Source organism: Diabrotica undecimpunctata, chromosome 10, assembly GCF_040954645.1.
Source record: "Diabrotica undecimpunctata isolate CICGRU chromosome 10, icDiaUnde3, whole genome shotgun sequence".
NCBI lineage: Eukaryota > Metazoa > Arthropoda > Insecta > Coleoptera > Chrysomelidae > Diabrotica > Diabrotica undecimpunctata.
The window spans coordinates 13,584,318-13,610,998 of NC_092812.1; the positions used below are offsets into that span (position 1 = coordinate 13,584,318).

The 26,681-nt window shown below is 34.3% G+C and overlaps 1 protein-coding gene across 1 annotated transcript in view; it reads left to right on the forward strand.

Annotated features, from left to right (window-relative positions):
• The window catches only part of LOC140452340 (lachesin-like), a 985,903-nt gene that overhangs the window by 622,779 nt on the left and 336,443 nt on the right, over positions 1 to 26,681 (forward strand). Inside the window, exon 4 of the mRNA XM_072546526.1 lies at positions 3,880 to 4,065. Within this exon, the coding sequence (XP_072402627.1) occupies positions 3,880 to 4,065 (186 nt within the window). The remainder of the gene's footprint in view (positions 1 to 3,879; positions 4,066 to 26,681) is intronic.

Genomic DNA, 26,681 nt, shown 5'->3' on the forward strand with positions numbered 1-26,681 from the left:
AATCGACCGTGTCTTCTAAATAATCATATACCTTTCCAAAAGTTCAATAACTTGGTATTCTTCGTTGAAGAACCCGCGTTTCATATTTTCTTTTAGCAGCTCCTCCTTTACCATCACAAAAACCGTACACATAGATCCTGTCATTGTCACTGCACACCAAGTTAATAAAATTAAAAAATATTAAGGCATATTCTCTTTACATTTCATATTGTACCCTATTCAGATATAATATATCAAAAATAAGTTTTTGGTGGTGGTCAATTTGGATAAGTTTATATAGTTATTTTTCGACAAATTTTCGCTTTTTTAATGTTTAGGATATTTCGTTGATTAAAGTTGGGTGAAAGTTGGGAAGAAGTTGGGTACCACCGCCGTATTTATCCTTTATGAGGAGGCCAGAACTTTAGTGGAACTAATTACTACCTAGAATTGAGTATTGCATTTTTACAACGTTCACATTTGTTGATTTTGTTTTATCAAATTTTTTGTATTTCATGGTGTTTAGTATAGTTTTCTAGTTCCATACGTAAGGGTACAGCATCTGTAAAGCTATGTGCAAACCATTTTAATTCATAAATACAAGAAAAGCATGTATAAAACTGAGTTGTTTCCCTTTGCCGGACTATTTTTAGGTTAGGAATCGTAGTTTACTTACATAAAGTGCAAGTTTCCTATATTGTACCACGCAGAGTTGTACCGGTACAATTTTAGATACCATTGGGTATTTCAGACCTACTTATTTTCAAAAATAAATAAATAACACACACCGTTCTTGTGTGTTTTAGATGCTCAAAGGAAAATATGGGACTTGGAATGTGGACGAAATGAGCCGCGCTCTTTAAACATTTCGTAATGGAGACATGGGATTAAATGAATGCTGCAGGAAGTGTGAAGTCTCTAAGCCTACCTTGCTCCGTCACCTTTGTAACGAAATATTTTGCCTACCACATAGGGTATTACTATGACGCTTCAGCTCGCCAGACCCTTCAAACGATATCGCAAAATAACCTTGAAACATTTCCAGTTTTAAAACTAACAGGTACAAATAAATAAATCCATATTTTGGAATTCTTTTCTTTTACCTCACAATATGTAAACAGAGAAACTTTAAAACATTTATACTTGGGCCAGAGGCGTCTTAGAAAATTTTATACTAAGAAATTTATTATGCTATACCTTAAGGGAACCAATGCCAAGGCGAATGAAGAAACAAAGGCTTTTGGTCGAGGGTGTGTGTTACCAACAGTTAAAGAAGAAGTTAGTTGATCACATTTTAAAACTGGAGACATTGATGTTTGGCCTCAAGATTATAGATGTTCGACGGCTTTCATTTCAAATCGTCGGGAGAAATCAAATACCACATAAATGAATGTTTACATTTTCTTCGACCTTCTGGAAAGAATCGTTGATGAGAATATTATTGATGCATCTCGCACATTTAACGTTGACGAAACGGGTGTCAGCACTGTGCAAAAGAAATGCCAAAATGTTCTTGTATAAAAAGGTAAAAGGCAAGTTTTGTCAGTGTCCAGTGGAGAACGTGGAGTCAACACGACAGTTGTTTGCTGTGCAAGTGCTTTATAAATTTACGTTCCACATATGATTATATTTAAGTGGAAGCGAATGAACAATGATTTCAGGGTTGGTGCTCCACCAGGTAGTATGGTTGAGATATCAGAATCAGGCTACATGACTAATCTCTTTGTAAAATGGCTCCAGCATTTTATTGATTCTGTAAACCCAACAGTAGAAATAAAAGTCTTTTTGTACTGGATGGGCACTCCAAAAATCTTGAAGCAATTTTACGTGCTAGAGAGCGCGGTGTAATATTGCTACAATTGCCTGGGCATACGACCTATCGCGTGGAGCCTTTGGATAGATCATTCTTTAAGCCTTTTAAAGGCTACTACACTTAAACAATTAGAAAGTGGCTTCGTTCTAACCCCGGATTATGTATTACTACACAACCTCACGTAGCTAGCTTGATTTTTAAAGCTTATGAGAGAGCAGCAAGCAAAAAAATTGCAGTCAATGGTTTCTGAACTAGTGGAGTATGGCATGTTAATCGCATGGTCTTCAAAGATCATAACTTTTGTGCGGCTGAAAATTTAAATGATCATGAAGGCAATAAAACTCTAACAGATGGTGAAAGTAAAGAGTCTAATGATACAAACAAGGAACCACTTAGGTCTATAACAGGAGCTAATGTAGAGTACGAAATAATCTGACCTGAACTACCCACTCCTAAAGGGAGTTTAATTGATTTCAATTGCTTCAATTTTCGTGATACTGAACCCTCACAAAAATTCAAGAACAGAACAGCACAAAAGGCAATGGTTTTGATGGGAATTTCCTATAAAATTGAATTAGAATTAGCTAAACAGCTACAGATCAACTTGACGTTGTTATAGAGATGTGCATTGATAAGTGGTTTTGTTCAATTGACGAGGAAAAAAGAATTGAAGGCATGGTCCAATGTACCAAATACCGTTCATGGAGCCACTAACTTTGTGCAGGAGTCCAAACTGGAACCCAAACTTTTTCTTTCTTTGAATGTAAATAAAAATATTATGTACGTTTAAACTGAATAATTTCTGATATTGTAAAATAAATTGTATTAACTAAACCATGATTAATGGTGTTCACATTAAAATCTATTTTACTATACACTGATCTCTCTATATAAGGTTACTACGGGTACAAGTAAGGAAACTCATGGTGCAATAAAGGCAACTAGTTTTATAAATTGTACCACTTGCAAACAACCAGGAAAACATACTTTTTTTAAAGTAAAATCAATGATATCAAGTTACAGAAATTATCATGTATGTGTGTCAATGTTTATTATTTATTCTAATATATCGTTCAGTTAAATATGATGTATAGTTTTCAAATTAAAATTCAAAATATGTTAAGTGGTACAACATTGGAAATTGTTCCCTATGTATTTTTTGGGGACAAGTTATTATTTATTCATTAATTAAAGATGAATATTGGTTATGAATTATTTGTCGCACATAATAAAAAAAACACTAAAATGTTAACATTTTACCAATTTAGATTAAATAATGGTAATAATTAAAATTAAGTCGCACTAATTTTTTTTTCTACTTCGAGCTCTCGCAATTCACATAATTTCAGAATTCAAATTCAAAATTTTATCAGAAAAAACATTTTGTCAAAACTTCAAAGTAGACCACTAAATTTAGTTTTTCATCGTCTTTCAAGTGCAGAATCCTTTTTAAAAAACTCGAATATGCAGGGTGTTATTTTTGAGTCAGAACATTTTATTAATGCGGACCTGGATTTCTTAAAATTGAAAATAAATTAATCGATTGGACACGCGAAGTTTATTCGCGTGCCAAATATAAAAAAAATATTCAGTGTGGTTAAAAAATAATTATAAACCCAATAAAAAGTTGGCAAAATAAATAAAACACCCAGTATCTTTTTTATTGAATAAGTATGCGGTTTTTAAGATCACGTAAGTGTCCCCTTTTTCTAGTTAACTTATTAACATAGAAACACAAAGAAACACTCTGTATATCTAATGTATGTCAAATAGCTTTAATAATCTCAAGTGTCGTAATGTAATGAACAAATTTAATCGGTATCAATGGTTTTATGGTCGGTTTTACTTCTTTATTTGGCCTTTGAGCGAATATTGTCAGCTTGAAAAGGAATTCAAATTAAAAAAAACTGTTAAAGAAAAATCTCGTGCGTTTTCAGTATTCCCTCGAACCAACAGATGTCATCAATATCCTGAGATTGAAGAATCCGTTGATTAAAAACTCACCACTGTACTCTAACGTTGAAATAAAAGTTAATCCAATAAAAGCTTGTTCACCACAACTGTTCACAAATTTCATTTTGAATCAGGTCGCTTGGATAAAGGCTGATACCAAGGCAATATTAGCTATACACGAGCACGTTATTACCAACAACGCGCGATTATCTGTTACACACAACGACTTCAACACATGGACGTTGAATATACGGGGCGTTAAAAGAGAAGACAGAGGACAATACATGTGTCAAGTCAACACAGATCCAATGAAAATGCAGGTAAGCGATGTTTTTTATATTTAATTTTAAACTTTTATATACTACTATATATTTTTACACTTTCACAAAATGAGGTATATGCTAATATATGTTATTGACCTACTCATTTATTCATTCTATAAATAAAAGACTAAACACTTGCTGCTATTATCTGTGAAAAAATATAGATTTCAAATAAAAATCTTATACAGTTTTTTGAAGGCTCTGAAAGATAGTTGATGACAAATCCTTGAAGATGGATCAAATGACGTACAATCAAAATGTACGGCATTGTTTTTTTTTTCTTCATTTTGATTTCTTTTGAATAACTAATAACAGTCACAGTATTTAAAATATAATAACATACACCACAGGGTATTTTAAAATATTCAAATTTTTGTTTCTTGTTTTTTTTTTAATTTTTAATTTGTCCGATTTATTATAATATATAATAGTCTCCCGTTTTATACGGCGTTCGCGGCTTTGGGAGTATAGCAGGGTAGTCTACTATATCTAGGGCCTACGGTATACAAGGAAGGTAACATGGCCAGTGCTACGCTTCAACCGCCTATTATTACCCCTGGTTTTACCCAAGGTACTCATTTTATTCAGGCTGAGTCGACGTGGGGCCTATAGACATTTTTTCAAAATGTCTAGTTATTCTTGCCGGCGGTAGGATTCGAACTCCGGACCACCGGCATGCGAGGCAAGCATCCTACCGCTTGCGCTACGCAGGCCCTCCTTATTATAACCGACTATAAATTAATTTAATTATTGTTATATTTTACTAAAAAAGTGACTACCGTACAAGAAATAACTAGTTTGCCGCAAATACAAAAATTATATTACCAAATACAGGTAACTGTTTGTAAACATTAGCAAGAACCATAACTTTTAGAAGGCATAATTACCAAGAATTCTTTTGCGCATCAAATTATCATTTGGGATTGATGCCGTACATTTTGCAATCATCATCATCATTGGTGCTACAGCCCTATAAAAGAGCCTCGACCTTCCCAAGTCTATTACGCCAGTCAGTTCTATCAATTGCCAACTGTTGCCAGTTTGCTGCGCCTATTTGTCTACCATCCTCATCTACACCATCCCTCCATCTGAGTTTTGGTCTACCCCTATTTCTACTTCCCACAGGTTATGACATAAGGATTCTTCTAGGAGGGTTGTTCTGCTGTGATCTTGCCAGATGTCCTGCCCATCTTCTTCTTCTTCTGGTTCCTATCCGTTTCGGATGTTGGAAATCATATTGGCAATCATGACCTTGCTCGCTGCGGCTCGAAACAGCTCCGTTGAGGTTTTCTTAAACCATGTTCTTAAATTCCGCATCTTAGTCTTCCTATTTTTATAAAGGATACTACGTCTTTACCACCAAATATATGTTTATGTCTGTGATATATCTCGTAGTTGTACCTCCTTCTCCAAACACCATTTTCACAGATGCCACCAAATATTCTTCTCAGGATCCTTCGTTCAAATATAAGCAGGAGATTTTCATCTGCCTTGGAAATGGTCCATGTCTCCGACCCATATGTCAACACTGGTTGTATAAGGGTTTTGTAGATGGTTATTTTTGTTTTTTGGCTTAAGTTTCTGCTTCTCATATGTCTACTCAGTCCAAAATAGCATTTGTTTGCTAGGATTATTCTTGGCTTGATTTCTTCCGTCATGACGTTCTCCTTGGTGATCAAGGAGCCTAAGTATGTGAATTTGTCCACCACTTCAAAGGTAGAATTATCAACCATGAATTGGTGGCCGATGTTTCTGGCTCTATTGTTGGGTGTTGATGCCATTATCTTAGTTTTATTTTCATTTACTTGCAGGCCCATATTTTTTGCGGCGTTTGACAAGGTGGTATACATTTCTTCTAGCTTGCGTGTTGTGCGTGCAACTAGATCAACATCATCTGCATATGCCAAAATTTGGGATGATTTATTAAAAATGTTTCCTCTGCTGTCTATTTGGGCATCCCTGACCGCCTTTTCCAAAGCTATGTTGAAAAGGAGACACGCCAGCGCATCTCCCTGTCGCAGCCCAACATGCGTTTCAAATGCCTGTGATTGTTCGCCCTGTATTTGGACTTTGCAAACAACTTTACGCATTGTAGCCTTAACCAATCTTATCAGTTTATCGGGGATGTGGAATTCATCCATGGCTTCATACAATTTATTTCTCAGGACACTATCATAGGCCGATTTAAAATCTACGAAAAGATGGTATGTGTCGATATTAAATTCATTGGCGACCATATAAAATACTCGAAAATATTTTGTATGCTGTATTAAGGAGGGTTATTCCCCTATAGTTTCTACATTCTAATTCATCGCCCTTTTTGTGTAGCGGGCAAACGATCCCAATACACCACTCTTCTGAGATTTGTTCCTCATTCCAGGCTCTCAGTATGATTTTATATATTATTACATTTTGCAATAACCTTGACAAATGGGGGTTAAAATCAAAGACTGCCCCCTAGATTTCTCACCCATGTACCAGCCGATATGTACGGCACTGCAAAAAAAGTAATCTAAATAACGATCCGAAACTATGTGTATGAATGCCGTACTGTATCAAATTGCTAAAATTTTCCGAAAATCAAAGAATGTATCTACTTCTGGTACCAATATTTTTGTACGGCATTAGGGCGCAGGTTATTATTTTTATATTACCTACCTAAGTTTTTACCTACTCTAATATTTGCAAAAAAATTTTTTAGCTTTTCGGATGCTGTGTCTGAGTCTTTGTTTGAAATTATAGCGGCTGTATAATCGCTAAAAGTCACCACTAGAACGTCATCTGTAATATTTATCTCAACAGTGAAGATTAGAGCAGGAAGGATTTTTACTTGGAACGAACGTTCGTTAATATAGGATTTCAGAATAAAATACATATAGCTAGTTTTCTTTCAAACTTCTCAAACTACTTGATTTACTATTCTATGACACTGTTAGGTTGTAGAATAGTTTTGATGAATATGAAACTGATGTTCGGATATTGTGTTCTTAAATGGTACAGTTTCGCTTAATTTATTTACTATTATTATCCAGATTTACTCATACGGCTCACATTCCCTCTAAGGGAACAATATGCTCATCCCACATACCTAGGACATCAAAAGGATTCAGCTCTGGTGGGACTATTTCCATGTTATCGAGCCTTAGGTGACTTGGTACGTTGGAGTATCACCCAAAAATTTTTACGCATCTAGATGTTGAGAGCAGTACTGCTTTTTGCATACTCTTATAGAGATGTTTATGGGAGAGACCCAGCTGTTTTATGTTCTCTAAAAGGCTCTTCGGAATAAATCCAGTAGTAGAGATAATATTAGGTAGCGTCTGAGTACTTTCTATTTTTCATTGTCACTTTATTCGTGTTTCCAGATCTCTGTACTTGGTGGTCAGTTTGTTAACTAGTATTTGTTCCGGTCTATTATGTGCCACTGGTGGGTCTGTCAGTACAGTAAGATCTCAGTAAAGTTTATAGTTGTCATTTTCAAGCATTCTGTCAGAGATATATTAATAATAAATGAGATGGTCGTTTTAGAGAAATCCCAGTTAAGGGAAGTCCCAGGTCAAGAATATTTTCTACTAAGTCATGGGTTTCTTTGTAATTAGTTCTGACAAACGCCTGACAGCCCCTGTTAAGATGTTGGATGGTTTGTTGGGCTTGTTATCCGTATCGACATTTGTCGTTTTGGACCTTAGGGTCTTTAACAATATATTTTAGATAATTTTTAGTCGAAATAATCTGATCCTGAATGGTAAGTAGGAAACCCTCTGTCTCGGTAAACATCTTTCCTGATGTCAACCAATGGTTCGACGCTGTATTGTAGACATATTTTTGGCTGACCTTATTGAGATGTCATCCATGCAGAGGTTTACTAATCCAGGTGCCCATTTTTTTTTTAGGTTGTTTATGCACATTTCTTGTTCCCTCAGTTTGAGAGGTGTTGTGTCATCTACTGCGCAAATTGCTCGATGTAAAGTAGATATCTCAGCCTGCGCCTGAGTATAAGTTCTTAAACTAGCAACCCGTTTATATATTTGCTCACCTATATCCAAAAGTCCTCTTTCACCTTGATACCGCGGTAATGTCTCTCTACTGCACTGCGTGGATGGTGTTTTTGCTCATTTGTGCGAAGTGTTCTTACTTTCGGCTAAAGACTTTCTCTATCCGCTTTTGACCATTTTATAATAACAAATTAGTAGCTAAGCGCAGAACAGGTACATATTTAATGCCTTAAACAGATTTTTACAATCAAGATATGACCGATTTAGCTGTCTTACTTTTCGCACAAACTCAGAAGTTGTTCGGTTTTCATTTGTTTATCTTCAATTTTCTGCGCTTGCTTTACTCCGAGGTATTTGTATATATCATTTTTACCCATTACCTAGATATTTTGACCATCTTGCATATCAAAACCTCCAGGCTGAACCTTTTCTCTGACTACTCGTATATATAGAATACGGCACCTGTCTAGTTTACAGTGCATACTGATATAATTTGAGTATGTTTCTATAGTTTTCAGCATCTGATCCAGGTCTGGAAGTCCTTAATTTCAAATCATCCATATACAGCATATGATTAAGTTTTTCCACAACAGTATTGTTATTTTTGATGCTAAAACCTTAGTCAACGTAGTTCAGTGTATTAGATAGTGCGTTAATCGCTAAATAGAATCAAATTGGACTTAAAAAATCCCCCTGGAAAAGGTCCCCGGTTAGTTGGAATATCTTTAGTTTCGATGTTGTTTTCATTGGGTATTTGAAGGTAAATTTAAGTCTTCCACTTCGTCATTATATACTTTAAAAAGTTTAATATACTATCATCGTCTTTATATATTTTCAATATACCTACAATCCATTTATGCGGTACTGACTCAAAGGCCTTAGTAAAGACAGTAAAAATGTTCCTTTTTTTGGTGCAAGCCTGGTTAGAAATGGCTGAGTCGATTATAAGTTGTTCTTTGTAGCCCATGGAATTCTTAGCGCATCCTTTCTTTTGGGGCTCTATGATATTTTTTAGAGAACATTGTTGGTAGATACGCTGGGCTACACAGGATGTGACCAATTTTTACAAAGTTGAAAGACAAGTAATTGGGAAGTACTTGGCTGGATCTTAGGAGTTATTTTGATTTTTCGGTATTAAATAAGTTGTTTCCTGAGTAAGAAATGACGATATTTCCTGCGGGTTAGAAATAACATGATCATTTAATATTGTTAAAAGCTCGTGTATACTCCAAAACTTCTTTAGCCAGAAGTTTTGAACTCCGTCCGGTCCAGGAGATTTCTAGTTATGAAGCGCTTTGATAATTTTCGAGAGTTCTTCAGTGGTGAAAGGTTCATAGGGAATATTACTGTAGTTTTGACAGTTACTCGTCGTTTCCTTAATCCATCCAGCATTGTTGTTATGAGTAGCTGGCGTCGAAAGTTGGTTTCCTCAAAACTTATAAATTTCTTCTTGGCTTGGGTAAGATTTATTTTTATTTTCTACAGTAGAATTCAGTTTTCTATAAAAAGCCTTCATTGTATGCTCAAAAAGTATATTGTCACATTTCCGATTGTTACTAACTTTGTATCTCCTTAGGCGACCTGAATAAACGGAGAGTTTTTGTTTTAATGTGTTCAGACAGTGTTGAGCTGTGTTGTTTTCTGAAATATGTTGTGGGTGTTTTGGACTGTTTAGAAATATTTCTTCAGCTGTTTTAATTACTATTCGAGTTCTTACTCTTCGAGTTTATTCCGTAATTTGTCCAATATCCCTACGCAATAATTCAATTTTCCTCAGCATTAGCAATTGCTGTTGCTGCACAGACATTAGTGTTTACAATTTGTAGCAGCGTACCTAGTTTCTTACAAGAGTTTATTTTTGATAGCGGTAAAAACCATTTTGCAAAATATAATTTACAATATCAGATTTATCAATACTTACATTTTCTCCCATAGCTTGCATTTTTTAGTATAATTTACCTGAATTTGTTTACACTTTAATTAAAAAACTTCTAATATATCAAAAAACCCTTTAACTATTTACGGTAGCAGTAACTTATCACAGTATTAATTTAGAAAATAAAAATAATCAATACAAAACAAATCGATCGATATAATACCAGAAAAGCCAGTCCGTCCACCACTATTAAGTACTTATCCATCCCGAAATAACATTTCATCCTGCGCTCGCAAGGTACAGTTTTCGGCTAGTCCAAATGAAGCATCGGCAAATTTAAATTTGCCGTACTTAGCAATTAGACGTAGTTAGAAGAATAAAATAAGGTTTTAAAAGTTAAACAGTACCTATAAATTCATTAGATTTGGACAGAAGAGAGTTTGAATTTGTGTAGTTAAGCAGCTAATCTATAAATTTTGGTGCAAGAAAATTCATTATGGACGGATTATGGTTAAAAACGAAAGTATTTCAACGATATACTATATAACAATCATTGACACAAAACCACGTCTGACCGGTTTGAGATTGTGAGCTCATATTTAAATCTGGGATCATTGATCACAAACAAAAGATCACTACAGGAAAAGATAAAACGTAGATGTGATTTAGAAAAAGTCGCCGAAGGAAAGATTGAAGGACTCTCAAGTTTTACGAATTTTAAAAATGAGGTTGATCAACTGCTTAATATTCCCAATACTGACATACGGATGTGAATCTTAGACCCTACTTCAAGCGGAAAGAAGAAAGATAGATGCCACTAAAATGTTCTGTTGGAGAAGAATGTGACGAATTCCTTGGACCGACCACAGGATAAATATTTCAATTTTAAATGAGCCAAAGGTCAGCAAACAGCTATCCAGCAAAGTCCACATCCAACAATTAAAATACTTTGGACATGTTTAGAGCAGATACAGAAAACATGGAAAAGCTTATAGGAAAGAAAATTATCCAATGAACGGTAGAAGGTCGAAGATTACAAGGACAATCCCCAACAAGATGGATCGATCAAATTGCAGGAATGTCCAAAAGACCTATGTCTAAGTGAAAAGAAATAACCAAAGACAGAGATCTTTGGAGACAGACAAAATACGGTATTACGATGACCACCACACTCCCTTCGGGGATCAGGAGTGATGAGAGAGAATTAATATTGTTCTTATTATTTCTTCTAAATCGTTTATATCTTTTTCTTTTATTGGTTTTGGATTAGGTTCAAGATGTTTTTAGTAATTGGTACTGTTTTGCATTAGTTCGTTAGTAGCTAGGTTTCTTTTTTGCATAACTCGTTTGTCTCTTTCTAATTTTTTTGGTTATTATTTTTGCTCTTATTAATTTGTGGTCACATCCCAGACTGATTATATTGACTACCGATACAATATATATCTGGTTGGCTAATATGTAATCAATTTCATTTTTTGGTTTTTCATCTGGGCTTATTCAGCTCCATCTTCTATTATCTTCCTTTTTCTCTTAAACTGCCGTGCATTTACAGCATTGCAAAATATTTTATAACTGTGAATTCCTGTCAATTGGCAACATTTACGCAGCCTTGACACCCTTTTACGGCGTATACCCATCTTACCTTCTGTTACTAGTTGCTGAAAAGTGTATCGTTCTTCTCGCAATATAAGCTCCAAATATGCAGTCTTCTTTGTACATCATCAAAAAGTTCCGTATCCTGAAGGCCCGCTCTTCTGAATACTTCCTCATTTATGACTGTATATATATATATATATATATATATATATATATATATATATATATATATATATATATAAATATATATATATATATATATATATATATATATACAGGTAGACAGGCAGTGGCGAAGGAAAGTATCCGACAGGGCAGAATGGAAGAACATTGTTAAGCAGGCCAAGACTCACAAAGGGTTGTAGCGCCATTAGAAGAAGAAGAAGATATATATATTGTTATGATATGTAAAATCGAGAAAAATATTGGTTTGTTTAAAAATATTTCAAAGTTCAAAAACATTAAAATAATTCAGATAAGTAGGATAATATCCAACAAACATTTCGGAGAAGGAAAGTTATTAAATCCTTGAATTACCTGTACCAAACAAAATGTAAGCTTTACATCAATCATTTCTTTGTTAAACTTGAGTGACCCGCATAAGTTTAAGTGAAACAAAAGACAAATTGAAACGGGTTTTTACAAATGCATTAGTGCAGTGATTAAAGACAATAGAAGATATTTTAGAAAGAGGTTTTTGTTAGTTTTAAGATTTATAGAAAAATATTATTTGTAAATAAGTTTTAGGAAATTTATAATTATAGGTAAAAATTTGTTTGTTATCGAAATGAAGAAATGGGGGAATTGTGACGAGTTGTGATTGGCGGAGATTGAAAAAGGTGGGATAAGTGTGTGGGAGAAAGTTTAGCGAGATTGAGGAGAGAGAAAAGATAGCAGTCAGTTGGTTTTCCAAATCTGTAAGAGGAACAAGGATTGTTCTCTGGCGGTTCCTGAGAGGTAGCAAGCAGTAGTGTTGAATGTTAGTGAGTTTTTGTGGAGTTAGTGTATCTGACAGAAGCTGGAGCAGCAAAATATTGTAAGTCATATTTTCCTACTTATATTCCAAGAGTCACTGTTCAGGCCAACGAGAGATTCAGTTTATCGTAAAGAGAAGATATTCCAAGAGTCATTTTTCACTCGGGCCAACGAGAGATTCAGTTTATCGAGAGGAGAAAGGCTATCATAATTTGAATGATTTGTGCTTTTGAAGGAGATCATTAAAGACGATATACTTGCAACAATCTGTTGTACGATTGCTGATTACATAGGGAGCGGTTGAGAGGAGATAATATAGTCTACAAGGAACAAGGATTTGGACCACTCATCATCAGAGAGAGATATTTTGTTTCTGCAGTTTTTTTTTCTTTTATTGATAACACAATTTTTACACGTAATTTAGAAAGGATATAAATATTTTGATTAGGAGAGTTAGAATAGTTTGGATTTTGAGTTTTCAATTAATATTGTTTGTACCATTAATTTTGATTGTTCACGTACGGAGAACAAAATTTTGAGAATCCTTATATGAGATTTGTTTATTGAAAACTTTTGAGTGTGAATTATTTCATTAATTTTTTTCAATATATAGTGTTAGATCATATGTGTTTTTTATTATTCCGGTATTCTCTGGACCTTACCTTTCACATGTAATAGCATAGATATTGAAGCACGAATTTTAACCCTGAGATAAAAGAATTATAAATTGTGATAGAGTCATAATCACATCATTGAAATAATTTTAATTAATCAAAAATTAATTAGCTAATTATTCCTTGGCGCACCAAGACTTTAAATATCACAATAACTGGCGCCCAACGTGGGGCTTGAAAATATCGCAGCTTTACATTTGAAGGAAGGGAAAGAGATCTGGAATAAGTACAGGTGATCCAGAGATAAAAACATATAACATTTAGGGAATTTGAATTTTGAAAGTATTTTGACAATTTTTCCAGGGAATATAAATTTGATTTATTGATTGATCGTAGTTAGTGGATATTTACTGCTATTGAATTATTTGATTTTATTTGCTTTACCAATCGTACATTTGATATTTATTTTGAATTATTTGAATTTTACTGATTGCATATTTGATATTTGTCGTGAAAATTTAATACATTTGGGGAGAAATATTGTCGTGTTCTGAAACATATAGAGTGTTGTAAAATTTCACATTTGGCGGGGACAAAAACAATAACAAAAAGTAACAACATGTCTGTCACAAGGAGACAAAGTAAAATGCAGGAAAGGAAGGAGGATAACAGAGAAGATGAAACAATTTTGGAAGAAGTATCGGATAATGAAGGAAATGTGACAATAGTTGAGGAGAGAAAAGAACTATCAGGAATAGATAAAATATTACAACTAATGCAACTCCAGTCACAAAAAATGGATGAAACAAAACAAACAATGGCAGAAACAAAACAAACAATAGAAGAAAACCAACGGGAAACAAAACAAACAATGAGCAATATAGAGCAGCGTCTGGAAAACTATGAACAGGAAATTAGAGGATGTGTTGAGGGGATAAAGAAAGAACTGATACAACAAATAGAAGAGATTAATGAAATTAAAAATGATATGAAAGAACAAGAAATGAGAATTAAAGATAATTTGGAGGAATTAGAAAGCAAACTTGAAAATGTAATGAAAGATAGTAAGACGGTCCAGAAAAAGGAATTAGAACAGTTAGAAGAAAAATTTGAAATGGCGCTACAAGAAGACAGGAAGGAAGTAGAAAGAAGATTAAAGCAAAATGAAAAACAAATGGCAGAAATTGAACTAAGAGGGGTAGAGAGAAAAGAAGTTATCATCCATGGAACAAGCGAGGCGAAAATACAATTTGGCGGGGATATTCGGAAAACACACCCAGTACCGTTTGTTAAAAATTTGAAAACCAAATTACAACATATTAGATATTTTGACGATTGCAAAGAAACAATTAGAAACCATTTGAAAGAAGGAGCAGCGTTATGGTATGAAAGCAAGGAAGATGAGTTTGAAAATTGGACAGATTTTGAAAATAAATTTCTCAACTATTTCTGGGGGAAAAATAAACAGAGAGAAATCAACCAAGAGCTACAGAATGGAAAATATCACGAAAAAATGGGAATATCTGAAGAAAGATATGCTTTGCAGATATATAACAATTCAAAATATCTAGAATACAAATATTCTACCGAACAGCTGGTAGAAATGATCAGCAGACATTTTGAGGAAACGTTGGAAGATCACGTGATTTTGAGAAACTATCAAGATATTGATAGTTTGTGCCAATTCCTTCAATTAAAAGAAGCGAAAAGAAAAGAAATGAGAAATAGAAGACAACATGACCAATATAATGGACCGGAAAGAAGGTATTCATCAAATTATGACCAGAGAAACCGACATCCCAGATCAACAAACGAATATAGGCCGAGAAATTACAATAATTACAATAGACAACAAAATTACGATAACCGGAATGATACACAAAATAGAACAAATGAAAATCACAACAGGAATAGAGATGCACAAAATCCTCCGAATAGGAATACGAACGAACAAAGGGACGATAGAAATAATCAGAGATTCCAACGACAAAACAGAAGAGAGATGAATCATGTGGCAATAGAAAAGGAGGAAGAAGAAGTATTCAATGAATCCAGACAGGATTTTCAATAAGGCATCCACTAAACAAAAGTAAAAAACTCTCCGGTATATTTTGTCACCCGAGAGAGTTTATACAGTTGGCGGGAAACGAAAAACAAAATTCTAATTCCAGTCTAATTTTTTTAGATGCATTTATTAAACATAAAGCGATTAAAATTCTGATTGATTCTGGATCGGAAATTTCGTTAATCAATAAAAAACTAGTAAAAGAATTAAATATGGACAGATTTGTGTATAAGATTCCGAGGGTTGCTTTAGTGGGTGCAAATAATAAAAAATTGACGACAGTAAACGAAGGTTTAGGAGTACGGATCAGAGTGGGAGACCAATTCTATATTATGCAATGTGTGGTGATCGAAGATCTAAATCATGATATGATAGCGGGAATTGATGAATTGAGTGAAAAACATATCACCATCAATTTTTCGGAAAATCAACTGGAAATCAGAGCAGAACCAGACAACATAGAAGAAGAAAAGGAAACAGATAGGAGAAAATTTTCTGAAAGGATAAATGGACAAGAAAAACATAAAGAAATCAATATGACGGTAGAGGATAAATCGAAAGCTCAAGAAAAAAATCAATCCGAAGAGGAAAAGAGAATAAAAAAAAGAAGAAGAGTTCGAAAAGAAAGCAGGAAAAAAAGGAAGTTACAAGCAGAAAAATGGAAGGAGCCGAAACATGGTGCTCGGAATACCAGATAGAAATTAAAGATAAAGAAAAAATAGAAGAAGAAATAACGGAAGAGGACAGAGAAGAAATGGCAATTATGGACGAGAATCCAGAATTTTGTGAAGAAGTAATACGGACAGTGAACACATGTGAACAAACTGAGGATGAAAGAAAAATAATATGTGGAGAAAACATGGAGAAGGAAATAGAGAAGATTTTAGAAAATTATGGAGATCTTATTAATGAAGAAAGCCGAGTGGCTAAAAATTATGAACATTCTTTTAAAGTTAAAAACTTAGAAAATTTTAAATCGAAAACATATCCAATCCCGTATAAATACAGGCAAAGCGTCGGACAGGAAATTGAAAATATGATCAAAGACAAGGTGATCGAAAGATGTGACTCTCCATATATCAACCCGATAGTATGCGTAAAAAAATCAAATGGTGATTTGCGATTATGTTTAGATGCAAGAAACATTAATTCGCACACAATCGCGCAATACGAAGCGCCTTTGAACATAGAAGCCATTTTTGGACGAATCACAGGATCACACATTTTCTCCAAAATCGATTTGAAACACAGTTTTTGGTTAATACCTTTGACAGAAAAGTGTCGAAATTATACCGCTTTTTCTATCGACGGAGTGGTGTACCGATTTAGGGTAGTACCATTTGGACTACAAAGTGCATGCGCTGCTTTGGTTCGCGCATTACACACAATTTTAAATAGGCATGGAGAATTTGTTGTACATTACATAGATGATTTATTAATTTTCTCACCGGATATAACAAGCCATCTACGACATATTCATACTGTTCTCGAAGAACTTGATCAAGCCGGATTAAAATTAAATATTCAAAAGTGTCAGTTTTTCCAAAAAGAGGTATTGTATTTAGGATTCAAATTAGACACAAAAGGGATTAGTCTTGCAGAAGATAGAATTGAAGTCATAAACAACTACCCTAGGCCAACCAATTTAAAAACTTTGCGGGGATTTTTAGGAATGGTAAACTATTTCAAAAAGCTGATACCAGACCTCAGTACAAAAGAAATACCGCTAATAGCATTACTTAAGAAAAATGTCAGATGGAAATGGGGAACGGAACAAGAAATCGCTTTCAAAAATTTAAAAGGAGCGTTTTCCACAGCTGTAAGAGTGCACCACCCAAGATATGAGCAACCTTTCATTCTCAGGACCGATGCTTCCATAAAAAAATTTGCAGGGGTGTTATCACAGATACAAGACGATATAGAGGTGCCAATATGTTTTGTTTCCCGTGTAACCAAAACGTATGAGAGAAAATACAGCGTTACTGAATTAGAGTTTGCCAGTGTGTTATTTTGTGTAAACAAATTACGTTTTTACCTACTTGGGGCAAGATTCACCATTGAAACGGACCACGCAGCGTTGATACACATAATGAAAAATAGGTTGGTAAATAATAGAATTCATAGGGGCATTCTTTTACTCCAAGAATATGATTTTGAATTTAAATATATCAAAGGAACGGACAATATTTTGGCTGATGCGTTGACGAGAGATGAACAATTCCGCAAAGAGGATCACAAAACTCTCCACGTAGGCATGAACATAATGAGAGAAGAAGCAGGCTTATTTTCGTTGGCCAAAATCAGGGAAAATCAGGAAGAATTGAATGAAAGAGAAAAGCAAAGGGCTGAACAAGAAAATAACCTATATTTTAAGAGGGTCGATGGTAAAGAACTCTATGTAATCACGGAGAAAATGGCGAAAGAAGTTTTTTTAAAGTTACACTGTGACAACGGACATATTGGAAGTAGAAAGGTGTGGCTTATGTTCAGGGAGAACTGCATTTGTCGACAGGACTATACAATAGCCAAAGAGGTGACTCGAAATTGTGTGACATGCCAAAAGTGTAAAAGTAGGAACTTTAAAAATGAAAACGTCACAAAAAACGTCGTAACTCGGAAGAAACTGGATATTGTTGCTATTGATATGTTGAGCGATTTGATACCAACAACTCAAAGGAATAAACACATATTAGTTATGGTGGACCTTTTCTCAAAATATGTTAAATTGTACGCATGCAGAACCACAAAAGGAATTGAAATACTTAGGAAGATAGACAATTTTATAGAAACGGTGGGAAGACCAGACACTATTTTATTGGACAATGCGACATATTTTAGGAACGAACGTTTTAAAAGGGAATTAAGAGAGAGGGGCATCGATACAAAATTTATAAGCATCCGTCATCCACAGAGCAACCCATCGGAGCGTTTTATACAAGAAGTCACAAAATTTCTACGAATTGCCGCGGAAGAACATCATCGACATTGGGACAGAAAAGTGTTTGAGATCGAGACCTATTTGAATTGTGCTCCAAATACGGTTACCAAAGAGACGCCTTTATATATAATGAAAGGAACAATGCCTACAAGACCGTGGGAAGACACCGCCCCCAGACAATACGAAGAAGTGATCGAGTTGGTTCAAAGAAGATTGAGACGAAGTGGAGAGAAATATCTCCAAAGACAAGAGAAAACCCGAAGAAGAAGGCCGATCAAATTCCAGAAAGGAGATAAAGTCTTAGTGAAGGCACTGAGGGTGTCGAATTTACAAAATGATATTTGTGCTAAATTGATGCCGATATTTGAAGGTCCATATAGGGTCAATACGGAAAATGGGGTAAATAGTTATGAATTAGCGCACATAGAGACAGGAAATATACGGGGTATTTTTAACATTCACGACATCTATCAATATCATGAATAGATTTTAATAACATAGTGAAATAATTGATCCTAGAAAACTTTTGTCATTTTTAAAATTTAACAAAGAGTTTTCGGCAGATCAAATGGCGGGGATTTGTTATGATATGTAAAATCGAGAAAAATATTGGTTTGTTTAAAAATATTTCAAAGTTCAAAAACATTAAAATAATTCAGATAAGTAGGATAATATCCAACAAACATTTCGGAGAAGGAAAGTTATTAAATCCTTGAATTACCTGTACCAAACAAAATGTAAGCTTTACATCAATCATTTCTTTGTTAAACTTGAGTGACCCGCATAGGTTTAAGTGAAACAAAAGACAAATTGAAACGGGTTTTTACAAATGCATTAGTGCAGTGATTAAAGACAATAGAAGATATTTTAGAAAGAGGTTTTTGTTAGTTTTAAGATTTATAGAAAAATATTATTTGTAAATAAGTTTTAGGAAATTTATAATTATAGGTAAAAATTTGTTTGTTATCGAAATGAAGAAATGGGGGAATTGTGACGAGTTGTGATTGGCGGAGATTGAAAAAGGTGGGATAAGTGTGTGGGAGAAAGTTTAGCGAGATTGAGGAGAGAGAAAAGATAGCAGTCAGTTGGTTTTCCAAATCTGTAAGAGGAACAAGGATTGTTCTCTGGCGGTTCCTGAGAGGTAGCAAGCAGTAGTGTTGAATGTTAGTGAGTTTTTGTGGAGTTAGTGTATCTGACAGAAGCTGGAGCAGCAAAATATTGTAAGTCATATTTTCCTACTTATATTCCAAGAGTCACTGTTCAGGCCAACGATAGATTCAGTTTATCGTAAAGAGAAGATATTCCAAGAGTCATTTTTCACTCGGGCCAACGAGAGATTCAGTTTATCGAGAGGAGAAAGGCTATCATAATTTGAATGATTTGTGCTTTTGAAGGAGATCATTAAAGACGATATACTTGCAACAATCTGTTGTACGATTGCTGATTACATAGGGAGCGGTTGAGAGGAGATAATATAGTCTACAAGGAACAAGGATTTGGACCACTCATCATCAGAGAGAGATATTTTGTTTCTGCAGTTTTTTTTTCTTTTATTGATAACACAATTTTTACACGTAATTTAGAAAGGATATAAATATTTTGATTAGGAGAGTTAGAATAGTTTGGATTTTGAGTTTTCAATTAATATTGTTTGTACCATTAATTTTGATTGTTCACGTACGGAGAACAAAATTTTGAGAATCCTTATATGAGATTTGTTTATTGAAAACTTTTGAGTGTGAATTATTTCATTAATTTTTTTCAATATATAGTGTTAGATCATATGTGTTTTTTATTATTCCGGTATTCTCTGGACCTTACCTTTCACATGTAATAGCATAGATATTGAAGCACGAATTTTAACCCTGAGATAAAAGAATTATAAATTGTGATAGAGTCATAATCACATCATTGAAATAATTTTAATTAATCAAAAATTAATTAGCTAATTATTCCTTGGCGCACCAAGACTTTAAATATCACAATAATATATATATATATATATATATATATATATATATATATATCTATATAATAACGGATTTATTACGGCTGTCGCCGCTTCTCCGCCCCCAATTTCCATCTTTTTCTGTCATATGCAGTTGCCTCTTCTAAGTCTCTTGCCGCCATTGCTTCATCAATATCGTTGCGCCAACTTCTCCGTGGTCGTCCTCTCTTTCTTTTTTCAGGAGAGATCCATTCCAGTACTCTTCTAGGCCATCTGTACTCTGGCATTCTTTTAACATGTCCGAACCAGATTAATTGTTTTCTTTCTATGTCATCATTGATATTTCGCTCCATTTTCATTTCGTTTCTTATTTGTTCGTTTCTAACTCTCTCCAGTTTCGATCTACCGCAGCTTCGTCTCAGATAATCCATTTCTGTCGTCATAAGTTTATTTCTATTAGCTTTGGTGACGTCCTATACTTCCGAACCGTAAAGTGTAATACTTTGGACTATACTACCGTAAATGTGTTTTTTGGTTTCTCGTCGAATTGTTTTTGCCAGAGAAGAGAGTTTAAGGCACGGTCGCTGCTCTGCCCTTGTTTATTCTTTCCCTGATTTCATCTGCGCTATTTCCCTTCTTGTTGAAAATGACCCCCAAATATTTGCAGGATTGCACGCATTTGATTTTGTCGTCTTACAAGGCTAGGTCACATATTTCATCTGTTCTCACTGAGAGATACTCACATTTTGTCATATTTATGTTTAGACCTGCCACCTCATATTCTTCTTACAGTTTTCTTTCCATATAGCTAAGATCGTAGCTGTCTTCGGCAATTACTACCTGGTCATCCGCAAAGAAATGTGTAGCTTGTTTTCTTCCACCGTTATTCCCATATTTCTACATTTTTTTACCCATTTCACTAAGGATCTGTCCAAAAAGATTTTAAATAAGGTGGATGACAGACAGCAGCCTTGTCTTAGTCCCTTTGTTGTTTGAAAAGAAGAGGTGATTTCTTGTCCCATTTTAATTCTTGCAAAGTTTTGTTCGTAATATTTTTGAGTGGCGTTAATAAGAATTGGGTTTATTTTCAAGTTACCCATTTCTATCCATAGTTGGGAGATCGGTACACTGTCATATGCTTTTTCAAAATCTATTAAAGCTATATGAGTTTCTCTATTTCTCTGCACTCGTTTTTCCATTGCAATTTTTAATGTGAAAATATTATCCATAGTGGAGCGCCCGGCCCTAAATCCCGTTTGTTCTTCGGGTTGTTTGTGTTTAATATCATTTTCTATCAGGTTTCGTAGTACTTTTGAGTATAGTCGGCCTATAGTAGCAATCACTGCGATCCCTCTATAGTTTTTAGGATCCATCTTTGTGCCTTTCTTGTGTATTGGAGAGATATACGATTGTCTCCATTCTTCTGGAACTTCTTCTCCGTTTAAGCATCTTTCGAATAATTTTCGGATCATCTCAAACAGTTTTGATGATCCATACCTAATCAACTCTGGATGTATTCCGCCCAGACCTGGAGATTTTTTTAATTTCATTCCCTTAACTGCTTCTTTTACTTGTTCTATTGATATTTCGATTCTTCCTTCTACTTCCACTAATTCATTTGTCTGTTTAAACCTTTCTCTTCTCTCTGTTAATAAGTTCTCAAAATGCTCTACCCATGTGTTCTCTGGTATTCTATTTATTATGACTTAGTTTTTTGTCATTGTTCTCATCGTTTTTATAGTTCTCCAGGCTTCAGAGCTCTTTGTCCCTCCTATATGGTTGTCTAGGTAATGGCATTTTTGTTCCCATGCACTATTTTTCTTTTTAACCACTTCTCGTTTGACTTGTTTATTTAAGTTTTTATATTGTTGTTTTGCATGTTCGTCTCCCTGTTGTGATAAATTTAGATATACTTCTTTCTTTTTTTTTTATCTTTTCTTTCACTTCTTTATTCCACCAATATGGTTTATCTACTCTCCGTACCTGTGTCCCTAAGGCTCTAGCGCTGCGTCTTTTATGCAGTTTTTTATATGTTCGTATTCATCCGTCGTTGATCTGTGTGATTGCTGTAGTTTTTATGTTAGTCTCCAGGAGTAAAGTAACTGTGTGCTCTCGTTATCTAGATTATCTAAGGTGTACGTAGTTCTTTCTATTTTTTCTCTGTGTTCTTTGTTGATGTCTGTGTGGTTCCTGTCTACAAATGGTGTATATATTTTTCCTATTATCAGGCAGTGGTCCGAGCCGCACTCTGCTCCTCTATTCACCTTTACGTTCTGTACTCTTAACTTAGTTTGTTGTCTTGTTATGAAATAATCTATTATCAATTTTAGACCTCTTGTGTGCTGATACCAGGTGTATTTATGTATGTTCTTGTGTTGTTCTTATTTATGATTCTGTCCTTCCATGATATTCTAAGCATTCGGCGAAGGCACCACACTTTAAAAACTTTAAGTTTGTTAATGGATCTGGCCTTTGACGTCCATGCTTACATTCCGTACAAGAAAACAGGCCAAACGCAAAACTTAGCATCTCGTATCTCAGGTTGTGGTCACTTTTGTATTCTGTGATTAGTGAACAACTTAGCTGCGTACATTTTCCAGGTATAAAGTATATCGCGAGGGTCCATTATTCGTTCATACTGGTCATTATGTATACCATTGACTTGTTTTTTGTGGAAGATCAAAGCAATTTTTCTAATTTTTTTGTGAAGATTAAAGCTGTCGCCGAGATAATATAGGTTTTCGTCTTAGGTGCAAAGTGTATTCATCCAGATCTCCGTCGCTGCTATAAATTCTTTATGCTGTATATATTTTGTACCCTACTTGGTCCTGCCTAATCTTACACTAACTGCGTTGTTTCATAATCTCTAATGTTTCTTCTGTCATCCACTCATTCTAGTTGTTGTTGTATTTTAGAGAAGAAAAGTGTTGTTCAAAACATCAAAAAATTCTTTATGGTGGTCCACGACTTCAACATTATCTACATGAAACAAGTTATAAATTTAATAACAGTAAATTTTGAGCGAAAATAAAATCATACTTTAAAATTCGTGTACCTCCTACTAAAAAGTTATTAAAAAATTAAACACATTTTAGATTATTTACTGAATATAGAAATAAGAAAACAAGCAGGGGGTACAACAAACTGTTTAAATTGTTTACATTTAAAATGTGAAGTTAGGTAAAAGCATACCTATAGAGTATTTTCTAATAACTGTCAATAAGCGTTACATATACCATTAGTGTATTTTATCAGTAAAATTTATCATCGAAGATAGAATTGCAAATGTCTCATACATTAAAAATGTCTTTTCTTGGAGATAATTATATAAGACGTAGGATAGGAAAGCGGCAAACATTTTTAAAAATAGACGCCCTGTTACAACTTTATATTTAATAACTATAAAGTATGTAAAAATAAATTTAAAATTTTTGGAAACGTCGAAAATAAATTTAAAATAAATCATATAAAATGGGTTATAAATGAAGAAATTCACTTTCCCACTCTGGGAAAGACCAAATTTATTTTCTGTTAATTTTAATTAACTACAATTGGACTTACATATACAAGGTCCTAACTTATCTACAGGGTGCGCCAAACTTTTGGCTTTCTTTAAGTGTAGCTAAATTATGGAGTATATAAAAAATGTTTGAAACAAAAATGATATAAAACAAAAACGTGTATAATTTAAAAAAAATTGTATACAGGGTCAGTCAAAACAAGGGAATGAACCAAAGTTATCTTTTGGACCCCCAGGATCTCCATTTTGTTTTTTAGTTCATGTGTATGAAAAATGGCAAAAAAAATATTATAAAAGTACTTACGATTTACTTTATAATGTTTTGAATCATTTATATTCAACTTTCATTAATAATAATTAAAAATTAATATAAAACATATGTATTTTCCAAAATCCAGCGTTTGGTGAGTTCCAAAAATAGTTGCTAAAAGTGGACCCCCTTAAAAATTATTAATAAGGTTGTACCAATAATTGGAAAAAAGTATTAAATAAGAGAAAACATTATCTACTTTCTAAATATAAGTATATTGTGACAATTTCCAATATAATACATAAAATATACAAAAATATGTCGAACAATTATTAATTTATCTAAAAAATCGCAGATGCAGGCATCTTTATCAGTCTCAGCACAATCCACATGGGCCCACAACGAACACATAATGCTCAAGACCCAAAGTTCTCCTTTACAATCTTTTGAATAGTTTTTGTCACAAAACGTCATCCTCTTTAGATGGTGACAATCCCGGAATAATGTCCAATTTAGATGTTCCAGAAGAGACACTGATTTTATCTTTGGTATCTGATTCTTTTATATCTTTCTCAAAATTAAGACATCTTTTTACTATCACTTTCCCTTTCCTAGAAGGAAAGGTTCATTTGAAACCTTGAGCACGTTCTTGCTGTTCAGTTTTCATGGCTACTTTAGCTTTTTTAGATTTCATCAACATAGATTTATAAGGAGAAGATGTGATGATTGTTTAACTGCAGGCTTTCCGTCCCCTATTTGTGGTCCTTTTTTTAATATTTGGAATAGGAGTGATCTCGAACGGACTTATCATAGATGATTTTGGACTATGAAGATTGTCAAATGTAGATGGTAACACAGGATTGCCCTGACCTGCCAAAGATGTTGACGGTTGATTCGGGTCAAACTCTGCATTAACTTGTGATGCATCCATCGTCATAACACATTGTTCACTCCTCCCTGTAAAGCTTTCATTACCTGCCGTTTTTTGCTTTGACATAGATTCGTAGAACGATGAATCTCGCTTCTTCAATATATTCAGCATCAAAAAATAGCTCCTTGTTCAGTGGATATACGAGTATACCTGTGGCTTTAAACTCATTAATTGCAATTTCAGCTGTTTGTGTGCCTTGTGTGCAGTGTAAGCGGCCGTTAATTGTTTCTTAGCTACTGCCTTATTTCCTCACTGTAATTAGTTTTGAGACAACCCATGAAGCTTTTGTCCAAAACTTGAAGTTAGTGTGAGGAGTGAGGTGATATGGACACAATGGTAACATGGTGTGTTTTTGCCACATCAATGACTTCAATATTTTGAGTGTGGCTATAATGGCCATCTAAGAGTAACAGTACAGGTTTCTTCTTTGTAGGATTGACAAAGTCGATAAAGTGTTTAAATCATTAAGTGAAGGAGTTGATTTGAATCCAACCTGAAGGATGCACTGCAAGAATTGTTCCTGCTGAAGCTCCTTTTTTCAATTGTTTACTCATATTTTTTTTTTTCGGAAAATTACTAAAGGGGGGACGAATGAGTCACTGGCATTCATACAAGCAGCAATCGTTATAAGAGCTCCGCGTTCTCCTGATGTCAGGGCAGTAACCTGTCTTTTACCTTTAAGGCCTATAACTTTGGGTATTTTAGACTGCACCAAACTGATTTCGCTCTCGTCTATGTTATAGATTCTATCAAGAGTAAATTAATTTTTAACGTACAAATCCTCCAGAAGTTGATACAATTTGTGCGTATTTTCCTTATAGAACCCAAGAGCCCTGCTATAAGATGTTTCAGTGGGCTTTCTTTCTGTCAGTTTGGTTTTGTGCCGTTTAAGAAATATATTGATCCACTTTTTACCAGCTATTTCTTCTTTGAATGGATGATTAATGCCATTTCTCTAGGCCATCTGCGCGGCCACTTTTCTTAAATCACTTCTAGTCAGTCCAAAAAACGATGCTTCCATTGCACAACAATATTGGGCTAGCTTGTTTTCCAGATTTTCGCCCAATATTGTAGGTCTGCCTCTTTTTGTATGTGCTGCTTCAATAGCCGTAGTACTATACTTATCTTTGCCTATTCTCATCAGTGTTGTCTTTGGCACATTAAAATGTTTACTCCCCTCCTTCCACCCCATCTTCTTATTTTGAACTGCATCAATGACCTTAGTCATTTTAGACGAACTCCACTTTCTCTGTTCGACCTTCCCCATTTAATTGATTTTGAATCTGTAACGAAATTTCAAATCATAGAAATGTGTACACTTATAACAGCAAAGTTAAAAATCTAAAATATAAGGGGTCCGATTTAGGCAACTACTGGGGGTCTGGTTTAGATGACTATAGCATACATTTTGTTAATGTCCTATTTTTTTAACCAAACCATTACATGAACTGTGTTAGTGAGAAACAATAACCTCAAACCTTATTATTTAAAATAATATATAGATTGAATAGCTAACCTGCGAATATCTCGGAGAAATAATGAAAAATATAACACAACGTAAAAACTTTCCACACAATCAACACAAGTTCAGTACGACTCGCAAGCGATAAGTGACGTAGCTAGCTTGTGCGGTGCGCTTCACCACTGAGTCATGGAACTCTAATATACCATTTGCACTCATTGCCGCCACGATTTAAATTAAAACGTACCAAGAAGGCTAGGGGTCCGCTTTAGGAGGAGGGGTCCGGATTTGGGCACTTTCCTCTATATATACAGGGTGGTCCAGTAGATTCATCATTTTAAAATATTAGGATTTAAGCCAATTTGTTTTAATAAAATATTTATATTAAGAAAGATACAGGGTGTTAAAGTGGATATTTAAGTTTTTTTCACTATAACTTTTAC